Raw genomic sequence first — 18,374 nt, forward strand, 5'->3', positions numbered from 1 at the left:
GCCACTCAGGGCCTTTTTGAACGACAAAGATGTTTTAAACGCGTTAGCTGGACGGTCTCATCCCAAAATCTCTCTCCCTATCTGCTTCTGGCTTTTTTTTACCTTTGGTTTGATGTCTCGATGAACGAAAGAATTATCATGCAGGAAGACCAAACCTTCAACTACCTGGTATGCTATTTTCCTCACCTCTTCTTCGGGTAAAGGCTCTGTCAAGCAAGCGTTGAGATCTCCATATCGAATATACTCCAAAAACCAATGGGGCGAACTTGTGACGATCTTTCTATACTGGCAGGGGCTCTGAGTCGGAGCTCTGAAAGTGGTGATGAAATGCGAGTGTCTAATTATCTAATAGGAAGAGTGGCAGCGATCTTGGAGCGGAAGGGGGCGATCCTTGATGCCTGAGGCATTCATGCTTGGCGGCTCTTAACCGGCTTGAACACAAACGGAACGTTTATGCGGATATAGACGTTTGGCAAGCAGTTGATCATATTTCCGGTAGTAACTGTACAAAAATTGTTCGATTGTAGAATATGTTAACCTTGACTAACACCTTTCAGATAGTTCTCGCACCTCTCGGACTCCGTGACCATAACTCCGAGTCCGAACTTACTGGGAAGCTCTGCCGAAGGCCGGTGGGACTGTGGGACTAGGCATACTGACTATGGGAAGTGGGACTCGCTTTCAATACTAGCTCATGTGAACCCTCAACATCGGAGCATGTTCCAACGTTAACGCCTTCCAAGGTTGTGCTCCAAGGTTCATTTACATCCGAAGAGCGTTGCTGGCCTCGGAATGTCCGAGTCATCCGGCTGTCCAGTGAAGAGTATAAATTCGAACACAAAGTAGTAGTAAAGCTGTTTTTTTAACCTGTTCAACATCAAGTTTCCAAGCTTATAAACTAGTACTCCCGAGGTCAGCGAAGGAATTTCTCTCCGTTACCCTATTACATCTATATACTTGGCCCGGTCTTGAAAACTACCTGTCGCCCGTTTCAGCTCTTTCGACAACCCCAAAATGTCCGAGTCGCTCACCCAAAGACCTACGTTCAGCGGAGCCGCCAAAAAGACTTTCCAGAAGATTGCTATCGAGGAGGCAATCTCTACCCACGTTTTCAATGCCACAGCGACACTACCGCCTGTGAACAGCACAGCCGAGCTTCCCTACGTCGACACCAAGTATGTTGCAGACGTGAAAGACAGACTCACCAATGTTGAGGCTCGTGTGAAGGCTATGGACGAAGCCGGCGTGGTTCTCACCGTGGTCTCCTTGACCATGCCCGGTATCGAAGGAATCTTTGATACTGCTGTTGCGGTTGATACGGCCCGCAAGGTCAATAACGAAATCCACGAGCTGTACACCGCAGGGCCTTACGCCGATCGATTCCGGGCGTTTGGTTGTGTCGCTATGCAAGACCCCAAGTCTGCAGCTGCGGAAGCTGAGCGCTGCATCAAGGGTCTTGGGTTTGTCGGCATCCTAATCAATGGATTCTCCAACATTGGAAGCGCCGACCAAATTCAGTATCTGGACGAACCACAATGCGCTCCATTCTGGGCCAAAATGGCCGAGCTCGACGTGCCGCTCTATATGCACCCACGGATCCCCTCGCCAAGCCAGATGCGTGCCTACAAGGGATACGAGTTCCTAGGTGGTAGCCCATGGGGATTTGGAACGGAAACAGCCACACACGCGATTCGCTTGATGATCTCGGGGTTGTTCGATAAGCACCCTAATTTGCGGATTATACTCGGACACTGCGGCGAGGGAATACCGTTCTCGATCAATCGCATCGACCATAGGCTGAGACACTTCCAATCTCACCACACTCCCTGCAAGTTGCGATTGCAGGAGTATTGGGAAAAGAACTTCTACATCACCACGGCTGGAGTCATAGATGATGGTACTTTTTTCAATACTTTGAAGTCCTGTGGAGAGGATAGGCTTATGTGGAGTGTTGACTACCCCTACGAGGATTACAATGAGATTGGCTCGTGGTTCGATAATTTGGATCTGAACAATAACTCGAGAGCCAAGATTGGCTGGGGAAACGCACGAAGGATTTTGAAGTTGGATTAAGTGAAGCTCGGGGATCTTGTAACTACTGCTTCAATATGTACTACATTACAATTCAAATGAAAAAACAACTATTTCGGCGCAAATCGAATTTTTGAAATATCTCAGGAACCACGCCAGTTGGCAACTTCTAGTACCTTGCAAGTTTTAAATAACTCCACGCGCTACATTTTGAGCCCGGTTTGGTATATCCTAGCTCAAAATGCCGGTGCGGCGCGTGGAGAAGGTGGTTTCACGCCCTTCAGGGGGCGCATCCACCACGTTGAAAAATTTGCATTCGAATCGTGAACGCGCTCAGAACCTCAATCGTAACGCCACGGAGCTATTGATGGAACTCAATAGTAGTCAGAAACCGATGAAACCAGACCGGATAAGGGAATTCCTTGAGAGTACTAGAGCGCTCACTGACGATCTCGCAAGACTTCCCTTATACGATTGGTAGTAGGAGCTTTAGTCCCTCCGTAACGATCTCTCTAAGGAGATTCATAACGCTGTCAAAGCAGCTATAGAGCCTCCGACGTGTATAGGTACGGCTACCTAGGCCTAAGCCGCGGTATACGTGCCTACGCCAGCCTATTAACTGTCGTTGCCCCTATCCTTGAATGCCTCTTCCCCTATATCTCTAGATATAGTACGTAACCGGGATATGATTATCTGCCTTAACGATCGTAATTAGGAGAAAAAGATATTGTAGCCAGACCTCTTAGGAGATCAAGGCCTACACTAATAAGGTCCGTACAGACTTTACTAAAGAGTTGGGTATGGCTACGTTGGTGATAGTAATAGTTAGGGTAGTCTGCTAGCTTAAATTAGGTAATCTCCGGATTACAGTATATAATATCTGGGAGGTGTAGTTAATATAGCTATACAGGGGATGGGTAAAGAGCTTCGGCTTAATAGTATTTATCTATATACTATCCTGGGGGGTGATTGTATACAGTATATAGGTAAAATTGCTAATTAACCGGCTAATAAGGGGTAACCCAATCTAGGTATTATAGGAGACCTAGGAGATAATTAGAAAAGCTATTATGGTAGAGAACTCTTAGTATTGGAAGGTTAATACTACCCTAGTAGTAATTATAAAAATTAACTAGCTATAGATACTAAAGGATAGAGTAAAGTTAGCTTCAATTATCCTTAAACTTAGTAATCTATAGGTAGTAAACTAGACTATTAAGGAGAGAGTACTCTAGGATTTAAACTAGTATTAGGTACTTCTATATAATAGAGGTCTCTATATATAATAGTACTTTAACTACTAATAATTTAGATATATAGGAATCTTCTATACTAATAAAATAAAATATATATATTATATAGAGAAGTATTATGTTACACGCTTTGCTAACTGGTCACAGTGAGTGGTTAGATCTGGGTGGACAACTTACCAGTTGTCGTCTGTGTCGTTGGTTGTCGTGATATCTATCACTCGTACTCCTCAAGTATCAACTCGCAATCGTACCGTTGCTGTGCTAAGCCTTACACGGACTCGGATCTTATAGAGTAACTTCAAGGAGGCGCCAGGTAGTGCGCCAAGTAGGTCAGTCCGAAGAGCTCCCCTACTTGTAGTATGTTTGTCACAGGACTGAAACTGAATGAAGAGTAATCCCAAAAGGTATACTGTAGTAACTTAGATTGATTAATCGCGAAGAGCTAAATACATGTGTGTAAGGAGTGTCCTTATATATCTAATCCTTCGTGGCGTGGTATATCGGAGGGTACACCTGGTGGTATACCAGATTGTGCCCTTCCATCTACCTCTTGGTATACCCGCTGGTATACCCTGTGATTACGTGCTTATCGCATGGCGTCCTTGTCCCCGCGTCGGGTGTTATCGTACGAACCTCCACGACTTTTCTGGGTTACTAGGAACTCGTGGTGATTCGTGCGATGGTCTGGTTCCTGTGGCGCCTTCCGTCGCGCGCCCTAGCTTGTCGTGCGGACCGAGCTACCGTAGGGTGGAACGACCCGTAGGGACCAGCCCGACGCAAGATGCTGCCCTTCGCACGATGCCTGGGTTAACCATGTCTTCCCCATCCGTTGACCCAGTTATCCTGTATCGTGTGGCTCTGGTGGGAAGGCCATGGTTTCTTATGATGTTCCGCACGTGACCTGTGGGCGGTTGTGGTGGTTGCAAAATGATTGGCTCTCGATGGCCCATTTGTGAGTTGCAGCCCCCGCGTCGCGGGGTCCGTAACATCATCCTCCCCTCTCCTTGGTTCTCGTCCTCGAGAATCCTTTATAAACGTCCACCCCCCTCAGGTAAGTGTTGGTCCGTTCTGTTTTTCAATTTCTCCGTCATGGTTCAATATGCCTAAACCCGCTGTTCAAAAGCCGAAACGTAACAAGTACGCTGACAACAATCGTCTTGCCCTTAGAATCGAACAGTCTGGTCGCCCCGCGTCATCCCCTTGTGATTATTGTCTCGTCCGTGGCAAGTGTTGCATTATGAGTCCTTATGCGAATAGCAAGAAGTGTTCCACCTGCGCTCGTCGGGGCCAGGTGTGTGAACGAAGCTTTCATACCGACAAGGAGTGGGATGACTTGCAACGGGAGGAGCAGAAAGTTTCGGCGGACCTTACTGAGGCCCAAAAACAATTTCTTCAGTATTCCCAAAAAATGAATGAGGCAATGGCGAAAATTCTTCGCTTGCAGAAACATCAACAATTTCTCAAAGATCGTGGTGGTCGGATGTTGGATCACGACTCGGTGGTGTCGGATCGTCTCAATGAGGACGATCCCCCATCTCTTGCTGAGCTTTCGGAGTTCGACCGTCTGGCCGAGCAGCAAGAGATTCGTCAACTGGCTGCTACGTCAGACTCGAGTCTGACGAGGATGGTGGCGTCGATGGACCAGATGCCAGATGCTTTCTGGGCCGTCCCGGACGCTTCTTCCCTTGATGGCGTCTTTGGCCAGCCTCCTGGTGGAACTGTTGAACCAGCTGGCGGCAGTCCGTCAGGTTCTTGATAGGTTCCCATGTGTTTTCCGAGGTATCGTAGCCTTTCCATTTCACTAGGTAGTGGGGTTCTCCGTTGACACGCTTCATGTTTAGGACGCTCTCGACTTCATATTCGTTTTCTGTTTCTTCCTCTATTTCCACATTTGCAGCGAGTTTAGCGTTTTTCGGTGCGGGTTCGAGTAACGATATATGAAAATTCGCATGAATGCGTCGCATGCTGTCAGGTAGTCTCAAGCGATAATTGACCGGTCCTGTTTTTTCTTCGATTTCGAATGGTCCTAACTTTAGATGGTCAAGTTTCGAGCTTGGTCGTTTGGTTTTGATGTTCCGACGTAGGAGGTACACTTTTTCCCTCTTTTTAGGTCTGGTCCCTCCTGGTGGCCTTGGTCGTAGTAATGCTTCATTCGTAGGTTGAAGAACTCGATGTCTCTTGCCAATTGGAGGTGTAGTTGCTTGAGTCCTGAGGCCAGAAGTCTCGATGATTCTGCCTCTGCTTGTTTCCCAATGGTTTCTCCGATGATTGAGGGATTATACCCATAGTTTGCGAAGAACGGGGTCTCTTTCGTGGTTGCGTGCATGGCGTTATTGTACGCAAATTGTGCCAATGGTAACAGTCCTGCCCAATCATCTTGTTGGTAATTCACGTAGTGCCTTAGATACTGTTCCAAAGTTTGGTTCGTTCGTTCTGTTTGACCGTTCGTTTGAGGATGATAGGCAGTGGAGAGTCTATGCTCAATGCCTACGATATCCGCGAATGATTTCCACATTTTGCTCGTGAAGAGCTTGTCCCTATCTGATGTCATCTTCTCGGGTGTTCCGTGGTTGGCGAATATGTATCTGAACAACAGGGATGCCATGGCTTTGGCATCGATCGTTTCCGTTGTTGGTATCATGTACGAATATTTCGTCAATCGGTCCACAACTACCATGATCATGTCATGTCCTTCTGACTTTGGTAGTTTGGTGATGAAATCCAGTGTGATCCATTCCCATGGTCGTGTTGGTACTTCCGAGTTCTGTAACTCGCCATAGGGTGTGTGTCGCGATGGCTTGTTTCGCTGACAAGTGTCGCATTGCCTGATGTAATTTCTGACCTTTCTGTGCATGCTTGGGATGTAGTAGTTCCTTGATAGGAATTCTACCGTTTTTTCCACTCCCATGTGCCCATGCGTGAGGTCGTCGTGGTGTCGCTGTATCGCTTCCTGTTGAAGCTTCTGTGGAACGTAGATCAATCCATGGATGTAGATCAATCCGTCTTCATTGGTGATTCTTTCGGTGGATCCCGTTTTGTGGATCGGGTCACCGATCAGGCTTTCTCTTAGTCTGTTGATCCATCCATCGTTCCTGATTTCGCTGGTGGCGGCTAAGCTCTGGTGGTTATATACTAGATGGCCGTCATTGTCTGACTTGAGTATTGCTGGTACGGCTTCCTTAACCCCTATCGCGTAGTCGGGTCTTCTGCTAAGCGCGTCTGCTTGGCTGTTGGCTGTGCCTGGACAATGTTCGATCCTGTAATCGTATCTTGCCAGGGTTTCTGCCCATCTCGCTTGTCGTCTCGTCAGTTCCTTCGTGCTTGTGAAGAATGTGAGATTCTTATGATCCGATTTGACAAGTATCTGATGTTCTGCTCCTTCCAGGTACGCTCTCCAGACCTTGAGTGCTGACACTATGGCTAGCAATTCCTTGTCGTGGATGTCGTAGTTGAGTTCGGCGGCTATCATTCCCCTGAGACCAGAATGCCACTGGTCTTGGTTTCCCGTCGTCTCCCGGTTGAGTGAGTCGCGCTCCGAGTGCATAGTCCGATGCATCGGTTTCCACTGTGTATGGTTTGCTTGGGTCGGCTGGTGCGAGTATCGTTCGTTCAACGAACACTTTCTTGAGGTCGCTAAACGCTTTTTCTGCTTGGTTGTCCCAAACCCACTTTTGGTCTTTCCTGAGCAGTTTGTTGAGGTTGACCGCAATCTTACCAAACCCGTCGATCGATCGTCGGTAGTAGTTGCATAACCCCATGAACTGTTGGACTTCCTTCACATTCTTGAGTGTTGGCCAGTCTAGGATGCTTCTGACCTTGTCTTCCTGCATGCCAAATCCGTTTTTGCTGATTACGTATCCTAGGAAATCTGTTTCCTGGACGTGAAATTCACACTTCTTGAGTTTGAGCGTGACTTCAGCTTCTCTGAGCTTCTGTAGCACCTTTTTGTTGTGCTGAACGTGTTCCTCCATGGTCTTGGAGAACACTAGGATGTCGTCGAGATATGCCATCACGAAGATATCTAGATATTCTTCCAATACACTGAAGATGAATCGTTGAAACGCTGCGGGTGCATTCGTGAGTCCAAACGGCATGACCGTATACTCAAAATGCCCGTATTTCGTTCTGAACGCTGTTTTCCACTCGTCGCCTTCTTTGATCCTAAGGCGATTGTATGCGTTGGTGATGTCGTATTTGGTGAAATAAACACTTCCTTGGATGCGGTCCTGCATCTCCTGGATAAGAGGTAATGGGTGTCGGTCCTTGATGGTAATGTCATTCAGATGTCGATAGTCCACACATAGTCGAAGCTCATTCCCCTTCTTTGGTACAAAGATGATTGGGTATCCAGCTGATGATGTCGAGTGCCGGATGTATCCCTTTTTGAGGTTTTCGTCGATGTATTCCCTCAGGGTTTTCATCTCAATTGGTGATAGCTGGTAGATCGGCCTGAAGGTCGGCTCCTTGCCTTCCTTGAGTCTAATCTCATGGTCGAACGGACCATGCTTTGGGAGCACACCATCCTTTGGTGGCTCAAACACATCCCGGTACTCTTGGTACTCCTCAGGTATCTGTGTTTCTTCCCCTGTTGCGCAGAGGGCTTGTCGTGATTCGTGGTGTATCATGATGTAGTCCTTGAGTTCGTCGTCCGACATGTCCGGTCGCTGTTCCGTCGTCGCGATAACGTCAACATCCATGATTCTCCCTGATGCCCCGCCTCTGGGCTGCTTGCTCCGCTTAGGGTCAACCTCGTGCGGGCCGCAATAGGTACCTGCCGTCCCGGGGCTAGGCCCTTCAATGCTCGGTGGTTCTTCTCCAGTCCATCTGGTTGTTGTTTGCGTGCAATCGCAGTGTTCGAAGTAGATCTCGTCTCTTCGCCAATCGATTCTTGGGCTATGCTGGCGTAGCCAAGGGACACCAAGTACCACCTCGTACCCTCCTAGATCGGTGATGTCAAAGCATATTGACTCCATGTGGTTCCCGATGACCATGTCGATCCATTCGGTATGGTGGGTGATTCCCTTGCTTAGCTTTTCTCCGTTGAGTCCAACAAGTGGAGTAACCTGATCTTTTCTGACGGTTGGTACTCTACCAGTCGAGACATATCTTGGATCCATGAAGTTTCCTGCGGCTCCTGAGTCAATCATGACTCGTGCACTGATCTCGTTTCCTCCGTGGAAGGTTATCAGTGCTTCCGCCTTCATGTGTTTTCCCCATGCTGTCGCTGCGAGTTGCTGTCTCCACTCTGGGCGTCGCATTCGTGGCGATGGCTTGGGTTCGATCCCTCCATGGTCCAGCTTGCCTTGCATATGCGTCTTGCAGTCGTAGTCATAACATCCAATCGTAGCTCTCAGGTCGTGATCGGGGTGTCGCGCATATCCGATGCAAGCGCAATCTTCCCGGTGACACGGGCATGTTCCTTCCGCGCTAGTGACGTACGGCGCTGTTTCGTCGTCGTCCGAATCGTCAAAGAGGAACTTACGAGGGTCTCCGGGGGCCATGCCACCTGCTTCGTAGAGCCGTCGTAGTTCTTGCTCCTCTTCATAACTCATCCAGTATCTCCTTGGTGGGGTCTCTGGGATTTCTGTGATTTCTTGAACCTCTTCCTCTGTAAGGGTTGTCCAGTGTCGTAGGAGTCCTTCAACTGTTCTTGGAAGTTCATCGTTCCTGGGGGACTCTTGAGGCGTTCCCAGAAACTCGTTCGTTGGTTCCTGGGTGTCAACGGGTTCCCAGGCGTGTTGGGTCCACCCTTGACTTTCTACTGTATTCAGGTCAATCCGCGGATACTGTTCCTGTCTGTCGTACTCTGCGAGCTGGGAGTCGACTGAAGCTGCGTCAGCTTCCTGTGTGGCCCTGAGCTCCTGCTCCTTGGGCTCGGCCTTCCGCCGTTGGCGTTCTTCACGAAGTTTGGTTAGGGCGTCGATGATCCTATCAACCCTTTCCTCGCGGCTTCCTTGGATCTGACTGACCCCTTCGAGCGTTTGACGGATCTCGTCGACCTCTTGCTCGGATAACTCTTCTTTGCTGGTGCGCAGTGGTGGCCGTCCTGCTGTCCACTCGCCTTGTGTCTGGGTTTCTTCTGAGACCTTCGTCTCAGGTTGCTTATTCTCTTGGGTAGCGCAAAGTCGTTGCGCCCTTCCTGTTCCCGTGGTGTCGTACGCTCCTCTTTCTTGAGTCGCGCGCAGTTGCTGTGGTTTCTTGTCGTCTTTCTTGCCACGACAGTCTTTTGCCATGTGGCCTGGTTTGCCACAATTGAAACAGAGTCTGTTGTCCTTTCGACGCTTCTGTTCCTCCATTGGTAGCCTCGCCGCATCGAGCTCCATGGGTCGTGGACCGTACGGGTCACTGTCCCGATTAGGTCGTTGATGCTGTCGCTGAGGCTGGTTCCGTTGATGGTGCGAGCGCCCATAGCCTCGTCGCCATCCCTCCACCTCACGTTTCTGCATCTGTCGGTCGTAAAACCGGTTATCGACTCGGACCGCGAAGTCAATGAGTTCGTCCATTGTTTCGGGTCTGTCCCTTCGCGCTAGCTCATCCTTGATGTGCGACTTGAGTCCTTCATCGTAGTAAGGAATCAATGCGTAATCATCCCACCCGAGGATGGCTGCTTGCTGCATAAACTCCGCAGTGTAGACCGATGCCGACGTTGTTTGTCGAAGTCGCTTCAGCTTTCGTTCAGCTGTTTTCTTGGCGTCGATGTCGCCGAATGTCTTCTCCAGGTGTTCTCTGAATTTGGAATAGCTGGAAAAGATGGTTGTCGCGGTGGTTGACCATTCCGAACTATCTTTCTCATAGTATTCTCGGACATATGGTTCAAGCCAATCCCATGCCTGTCCTCGAAGGTAGGTTGACACGAAGATGACTTTGCTTGCTTCAGTGTTCAACCGAAGTTTGTTGACATCGAGGTACATGTTCATCTGAGTGAGGAACCCTCGCAACTTAGAGCGAGTTCCGTCAAAGTTCTCTGCCTTGGGCAGTTTTGGTGCCATAGGCGATGGTGCCTGGAATTGGGCATCCGTTTGCTGGATGGACTCGCGCAGCTCGTTGATGTCGCGATTGTGTCCTTGGCCGAAGTTGTTGAGCTGGTCGGTAAGGATCTTGATGTGTCTTTCCAAGGCATTCACCTTGGCTTCTTGCTGATCTTCCCAGTCGTCCTCGCGCCGAGTTTGTGTCTGCGGCGGGACGGGAACTGGTGTCTTTCTGTTGTTACTGCCGGTGGCGGACATGATGATTAAACTTCACAGTCTCGGTTGACAGGGCGATTAATGTGTTACACGCTTTGCTAACTGGTCACAGTGAGTGGTTAGATCTGGGTGGACAACTTACCAGTTGTCGTCTGTGTCGTTGGTTGTCGTGATATCTATCACTCGTACTCCTCAAGTATCAACTCGCAATCGTACCGTTGCTGTGCTAAGCCTTACACGGACTCGGATCTTATAGAGTAACTTCAAGGAGGCGCCAGGTAGTGCGCCAAGTAGGTCAGTCCGAAGAGCTCCCCTACTTGTAGTATGTTTGTCACAGGACTGAAACTGAATGAAGAGTAATCCCAAAAGGTATACTGTAGTAACTTAGATTGATTAATCGCGAAGAGCTAAATACATGTGTGTAAGGAGTGTCCTTATATATCTAATCCTTCGTGGCGTGGTATATCGGAGGGTACACCTGGTGGTATACCAGATTGTGCCCTTCCATCTACCTCTTGGTATACCCGCTGGTATACCCTGTGATTACGTGCTTATCGCATGGCGTCCTTGTCCCCGCGTCGGGTGTTATCGTACGAACCTCCACGACTTTTCTGGGTTACTAGGAACTCGTGGTGATTCGTGCGATGGTCTGGTTCCTGTGGCGCCTTCCGTCGCGCGCCCTAGCTTGTCGTGCGGACCGAGCTACCGTAGGGTGGAACGACCCGTAGGGACCAGCCCGACGCAAGATGCTGCCCTTCGCACGATGCCTGGGTTAACCATGTCTTCCCCATCCGTTGACCCAGTTATCCTGTATCGTGTGGCTCTGGTGGGAAGGCCATGGTTTCTTATGATGTTCCGCACGTGACCTGTGGGCGGTTGTGGTGGTTGCAAAATGATTGGCTCTCGATGGCCCATTTGTGAGTTGCAGCCCCCGCGTCGCGGGGTCCGTAACATATTAATCTCAAGACTGTACCTCCTATAAATATAATAAAAATAGCTAGAAGTATACTAATTATAGGGGTATATATACTATATGGAGTAAGGAGTGTAAGGTAAGGAATACAGAGATTGATTAATTAATAGCTATAGTAAGGTAACGTCTATAGTTCTACCCTAGACTTCGGCAATGGGTCCAAATGGGTCCAACTTTTGGACCCATACCCAACCCATGATGGGTTATGGGTTTTTTCAAAATGGTGCACCCATCCCGATGGGTACCCATGGGTTTTTCATGGGTACCCATATGGGTACAAAAAACCCATATTGTGCATAAATTTGAGGCTTGGCATGGATAATTCAGCTGACTGATCATTGTAATTTTGATATTCATGACTTCATGGCTGTATAGTTACAGTCTCTTCTCAAAATACATTTTTTAAAATCAGCAGAAGAATCTTTGAATCAAATTATTTATTTTTTTCAGATCAAATTGTTAAATTTAGGTAGCAGTGGTTCTATTTTTGTAGTATGTAATGTTTTGGCTGTTTTGACGCTTAACCTTGGAAGAACATGGAGATATATATCTCTAGGAAGGTAATACATACTCCAATATAACAGGGATCAAAAATGCTTTTCACTTCAAGAACTACCAAAATCTAGAGCACTAATAAATACTCATAGAGAATAAAGTCTACTAGTATTTATTTATTCATTTTTACTATAGATACCCAGGTAATAGAGAGCTTTTAGAGACAAAGAGTCTATCTTATAGGTGGGATGGTTTTTCGCCCAAAAACTGCCCATGGTCAAAATCTTTTTCGACCCAAAAAGTGGGAAATGGGTTGGGAATGGGTATTAAATGGGTTTCTGATGGGTATTATGGGTTTCCGATGGGTTTTTGATGGGCTTTCGATATATCACATGGGCTTGATGGGTTGGTGATGGGTTTCAGTGGATCAGATCTGTGCCCATAGCCAATAAAATATCATTTCCCTATATTGCTTTTACTTATCCCCTTTTCCAGCTGGATTTAGAAGAATCTGTCTGTTCAGTCAATCTCTTTGCTAAAGGTATGTTCTCTCCTAATATGTCTCGCTTTCTCTACAGCTATTTTTCAGTTGGTGTCAATATGTCCCAAGGCCAAAGCCAGGAGTCTGACTTTCTGCCCTCTCTTTATGAGGGGGACACAGGTCAGTTAACTGATTTTACTCCTTCAAATCCTCTTATTACGCCGACAAACAGTATTCTTGGTTCTTGTCCAATTGAAGGTAGTGAGCCTGATTTTCTCCGACCGAGCAATCTTCCTCCCCCTGACTTATTTACTCGTGTTGGCCCCGATCGGAGAAAGGCATTTGTACTTTACAACAGCATGACTCACACAGATTGGGTTGATTGGTGGCTCCAGACAGACTTTGGACAGAAAAGCAATCTCAAATGGGATACAAATCGCAATTCAGATATCTGGAGTCACTTTGATCAGGTTGCCGCTTGTAAAGATGGGGCACCAAAGGTTATGTGTAAAAACTGTGCCCGGATCTTAGAGCATCCTGCATCAATTTTACCAAATGGCAGAAGTCTATATGGTACATCAACTCTGTTAAAGCATCTCAAAACAGCAGCTTGCCAAAAGGTCAAGGCCAACAGAAAAGAGGATATCTCTCAGTTCCTAATATCAGAAGTATGTTCTCTATTTACTATTATTTATCTTATATTAACTATTTTAGGGCCAAACAGCTACTCAGTCATTCTCACAAACTACATGGGAGACACAGCTATTGCAGTTTCTCACCTTAAATCGCCTACCATTCCATCTTATTGAACATCCAACCTTCCACACCCTTATCCGATCTGCACGCTTAGCACCTTCTCCTCCGATGATACCTTCTGCAACAACGATTCGGCGACGATTACGAGATATTATCCAAGATAAACAACGCTCTACTCTCAAAACCCTTCCTCCTGAGTCAAAAATATCGATTGCACTAGATTGTTGGACTTCTCCCTATAACCAGGCTTTTATGGCAATCACTGGTTATTTTGTTAATGCCAACTGGGTATATCAAGAGGTTCTTCTTGGATTTAAGCCATTATATGGCTCACATACTGGTGCAAATCTAAGCGCAGTTCTCCTTGAGACCTTGACCCATCACAACATCCAAAATCGAGTCTTTGGAATTACAACAGACAATGCGACAAACAACAAAACTTTGGTGGATACAATTCAGCAAGCACTCTCTAGTGAGACCACTGTTATCCGAATCCCTTGTCTTGCCCATGTCATCCAGCTCTGTCTGAATCAGCTTCTTGATCGTCTTAAAGCTGTACCCCAAAATGATGCCGCTGAGACAAAATGGACCGATCGGCAATCGTCTGCAGCAAAGGCAAATGCAAAACAACAGAAACATGAGATTTCAGGCACATTGAACAAGGTCCGCTATCTTGCAATTTACATCCATGCCAGTCCTCAACGGCGAGAGACCTTTCTCCAGCTTCAGCCTAAAGAACCTAGGCTAGTGCCTATTCAAGATGTCCGAACTCGATGGAACTCAACCTTTTTGATGCTTCGACGTGCCAAACGACTACGCAGCTACTTTATATCATTCTGTGAGCAGTATGATTGTAAAGAGATGTTGCTTAATAATGAGGAGTGGCGTCAGATTGATTATCTTCTCTGTATTACAGAGCCTTTCTTTGACTACACTACTGAGCTGTCAAAGACAAAGGAGGTTACTACACATCTGGTTTTCAAGCTCTACAATGCACTCTTTGAGCATCTTGAGAAGTCAATAGGTCAGCTAAAGAAGAAGCGGATTCCATGGAAAAAGCAGATGCTCCAATCACTTGAAGCTGGCCGACAGAAGCTTGGTGGCTACTATTCGCAAACAGATGGTGTGAAAGGACATATCTTTGCGATTTGTACTATGGTTGCACCAGATAGCAAATTCCAGTTCTTTCAAACTGATGACTGGGAGCAACAGTGGCGTGTTGCATATCGCAAATCATTCCAGTCAGCACTGCTTCCATATCAGCAACGTCTTGCCAGAGATCAAGCCTCACCTACACCCCAGGCATCATCAAGACCTACATCAAAACTCAACAAGATGCTCAGTGGGAGCAAGACTATAGCAAAACCTGTTGGAGATGAGGCTGCTCAGTATCTTGATAGTGGTCAGTCTTGTTCTTTAACTCTTTCATAAAGAGTCTTTATCTTTAATATTCTATACTAATTTATTTCTAGACCCAGTCGAAGATGAACCACTTCATTTTTGGCGTGAGAACCAGTCTCGGTTTCCCGCAACTGCATTGCTTGCTCGAGATTTTCTTTCAATCCCTGCAACTGGTGCTGGTGTTGAGCGGCTTTTTAACACCGCGCGTGATGTCTGCCATTACCGACGCGGCCGTTTAAAGTCTGAGACTATTGAAGAAATCATGCTATTCCTGTGTGCATCAAGATTCGATCTCCAGGAGGCAGAGATGAAGCAGCTTGAGAAGTATTTTACGTTGGATGAGATTGAGATGTCAAAGGAACAGAATGATGAGAATCTCCAGGATGTTGAGATAGTTTCGATTAGTGATAATGAGGAGGAGGAGGAGGAGGAGGAGGAGGAGGAGGAGGATATTGTTGTAGCTTCTACTACTGAATTAATAGATCTTGGTGTTGAGGGTCAAGATCCTCAGCAGCCTCTATTACCAGAGAATGGGACTCAGCTACGGATGTCTACAAGGAAGCGTAAACACAGAGAGGACAATAATTTTGAGCAGTACTAGAATTTGAATAATAGAATTAATTTGAATCAATTATCATCATCATGTAGGTTCTTTTACATGTGACTAGAATACCTAAAATTACAGCTAAATTTGCATTAATTATGCAATCACGAGATTTTTCGTAGTTTGCCCTGTTTACAGCAATATGGGTACCCATATGGGTACCCATGATGGGTTATGGGTTTTGAGCTCCGACCCATAACCCATCATGGGTCGGAGATTTGGACCCAAAACCTAACCCATCGATGGGTTGGGTATGGGTACCCATGGGTACCCGTGGGTCGTGCCGAAGTCTAACTTTAGCTATACCTTTTATAGGTCTGGCTAGCCTACTACTCCTTAACGAATATACTAAGTGCTATCTTAACGCTGTTCAGTTTAGCTATATATACTATTGAATTCTTAGTAGTCCCTAGGTACCGGTTTAAATAGAGACTTCCCTTAGCTTCTATTAGGCGGAGTGAGACTATAGCTATACCTATATAGTTTTAGTAGCTACTACCGTTAGTAAAGAAAAGCTCTATTAGTGCTTTCTCTGGTATTTAATATATTCGGAGATATAGTAAGAGTATATACTTAATTTCCTAATTGAGTATTTATCCCTAGAATTAGTTATATATAGTAATTACTTCCTCTACAGAATTAGTAATAGTGTACTTAATCCTAGGCTCCTATAGCTATAGAATATTGGCTTAGTGGGTCTTCTAGACCCTATTTAACAGTATAAAGGTATATAGAACCTTGTTCTTCTTCCACTAGAGGGCTTCCAGAGGACACCAGCCTCTAAGATAATATCTTTTTAGCTTATATTAGTGTAGAAGGGTCCCTAGTTATATCTAGGCTGGGTTAGTTTAGATCTGGATAGTAGTTTCCTCAATATTTTATTATATTTGTAGATAGATAGATAGTATATATAGCTCTACGTTAAGTAGGGCACTACTTACTTCCTTAAATATGCTACTGATAGTAATTACGGCCTATTTTTATATATAGATAAATACTATTACTACTCGATTATGTTCCTAGGCCTTTATATTATCTACTACCGGGGTATACTATACTAAGAGACCGTATAATAGCTAAGAGATAACTACTACTTAATAGACTTTATATATATAGAGTAAGAAAATACCCTATATAGAGTTAGTAATACCCTAGAGAGCTTCTAAACTACTGTTAGCTTTAGTAATTGTATAGTCTTAGTATTTTTAAAAAGAGAGGCTTTTATCTAACTAGATTCCTAGATATTTAGTGTACTCTATAGGCTTAATTTACCCTCTATTAGGAAGTAATACTAGTATCCGATTATTACCCTATAGATAACAGACAGCAAAATTATATAGGTCTATATTAGAGAGAATACTTATAGTCTTATTTTATTTAATTAGTGACTCTTAAGAGTTCTTGAAATAGATAAGTTCAAACTTTTTAGGGGTAAACTATACTATATAGTGTCTTACCTATTATTCTATATATTCTAGGGTTTTTTATAGAAGTTTTGTATTAGTATAATAGCTTTCTGATACTACCACAATCACTATATTGTCTACTTATCTAAATCCTTTAGTTATACTATCCCCGGTTTCCTTATAGTATATTTGGACTAGGGGGGGTATTAAAAAGTAGGAATAGGATAGGGAATAGTGGCGAACTCTATAGGATATCTATAGGTATAGGAAATAGCTTACTGAGAAAATCTAGAAGCTTAATATAGGTACTTCAGTTAGTTAAGAAGGCTTCTATCTAAGGTACTATAGAGCCTAGGCCTAGATAGTATATATTCAATAGTAGACGTTAATAGGAGATATTATCATAGACTTCTACTATATTGAGCAGCACTATTAAGACTTAATAGCTTTATCCCTAGGCCCTATAGACCTTATTGATAATTAACTAGATAATATAGTTAATAGAGATACTTTTTCTGCCCCCTAGATATATTCTTAGTAATAACTAATAAGCTTCTATAGTATTAGAGATATATATAGTAATGATAGATTCTAGTAGCTTTGCTATTATATTGATTAGGGCTACTGGGTAATATAACTTTAGTTTTTGGAAGTCTTAGGGGCTACCCTTCTATAGTATAATAGTAATTGACTCCTAGAAGTACCCTAGATTATATCCTGTTTATATATATATATTAAAGATCCTAGTGATAATTGGGGTGAAGTTACCACAATTAGCCGCCAGGACTTTCTATATATAGTTAGGGATAGTATCTTCTCCGGGGACTTTATTAGGAGATACCTAATAAATAGTATCGAGTACTTTTTATTTAGTAATAGATAGAAATTCAATTACTAATCAGTAGTAGATATAGCGGTCTGGTACAAGATCTGAGAGATTAGCCTCTAGTAGTAGTAGGAAGAAGATTTTATAGAGAAGTTCTACCTTCCCTAGGTCATCAATAACTTCTACACTATTAGAGCCTATTAATAAGGATATTATACTACTACTATTACTCTAGACCTAATTACAAGCCTATTTAGAGAGTTTCCAGAGCCCTCCTTTAGACTTACTAACCTTATATACCTACTAGCAGAAGTCTATATTAAGTACTTTCTTAATTATCCTCCCCTTCTAATTCTATATTACTATATATACTTAGTGTACTTCCTCTTTTTCCTCCTTAGTTCTGTATTTACTAATCTCACAAAATAGCTATTAGTAAGTTAAGATTATCTCCTTACACTCCTATATCTATCCCTCCTTTATAAATATAGATAGGCGAGCCCAAAGTACTATATCTTATATTACCTACTATACGGTCTAGAGTAGTTATATTATATTATATTTAGACTTCGGCAAAATGGGTTATGGGTTGAAGGGTTGGACCCATAACCCATCGCCAAGAACCCATCATTTAGAGTTTAAGCATAAAAATGCCAAGACTTGCCTAATTAGGCCTCCTTATACAGGTTTTATACAGATTTTATGCAGGATGGGTTTTTGATGGGTTTTATGGGTGCTTGGCATGCCAAGAAATGCCAAGAATGGGTCCAAAATATGGGTTCTGCCGAAGTCTAATTATATTAAATCTAGTAATAATTATCTAGCTCTAGATACTAATTTTAGATATTATTATTTACAAACTAGATTAGCTTAGGCTTATCTATTACCTTCTAATTCCGCTATAGGACCAGGTCCTCGGGCACTATTATATCTATATTAATAATAGTATAGATAGGGATGTAGT

At 44.7% G+C, this 18,374-nt stretch overlaps 2 protein-coding genes across 2 annotated transcripts; both read left to right on the forward strand.

Moving 5' to 3' along the window:
- Positions 1–1,014: 1,014 nt before the first annotated feature.
- On the forward strand, positions 1,015–2,073 carry N7533_008847 (amidohydrolase family protein; the record flags this gene model as incomplete). The annotated part of the gene is made up of 1 exon (XM_057105497.1): positions 1,015–2,073. One exon carries the CDS (start codon positions 1,015–1,017, stop codon positions 2,071–2,073), a length of 1,059 nt encoding a protein of 352 aa, XP_056956946.1.
- A 10,463-nt stretch (positions 2,074–12,536) lies between these two features.
- Positions 12,537–15,175, forward strand: N7533_008848 (uncharacterized protein; the record flags this gene model as incomplete). Its single annotated transcript, XM_057105498.1, has 3 exons — positions 12,537–13,085; positions 13,132–14,575; positions 14,646–15,175. 3 exons carry the CDS (start codon positions 12,537–12,539, stop codon positions 15,173–15,175), a joined length of 2,523 nt encoding a protein of 840 aa, XP_056956947.1.
- Between the last annotated feature and the right edge of the window lie 3,199 nt (positions 15,176–18,374).

Source organism: Penicillium manginii, assembly GCF_028828005.1.
Source record: "Penicillium manginii strain IBT 31320 chromosome Unknown utg000006l:1.0-4164085.0:1.0-4166146.0, whole genome shotgun sequence".
NCBI lineage: Eukaryota > Fungi > Ascomycota > Eurotiomycetes > Eurotiales > Aspergillaceae > Penicillium > Penicillium manginii.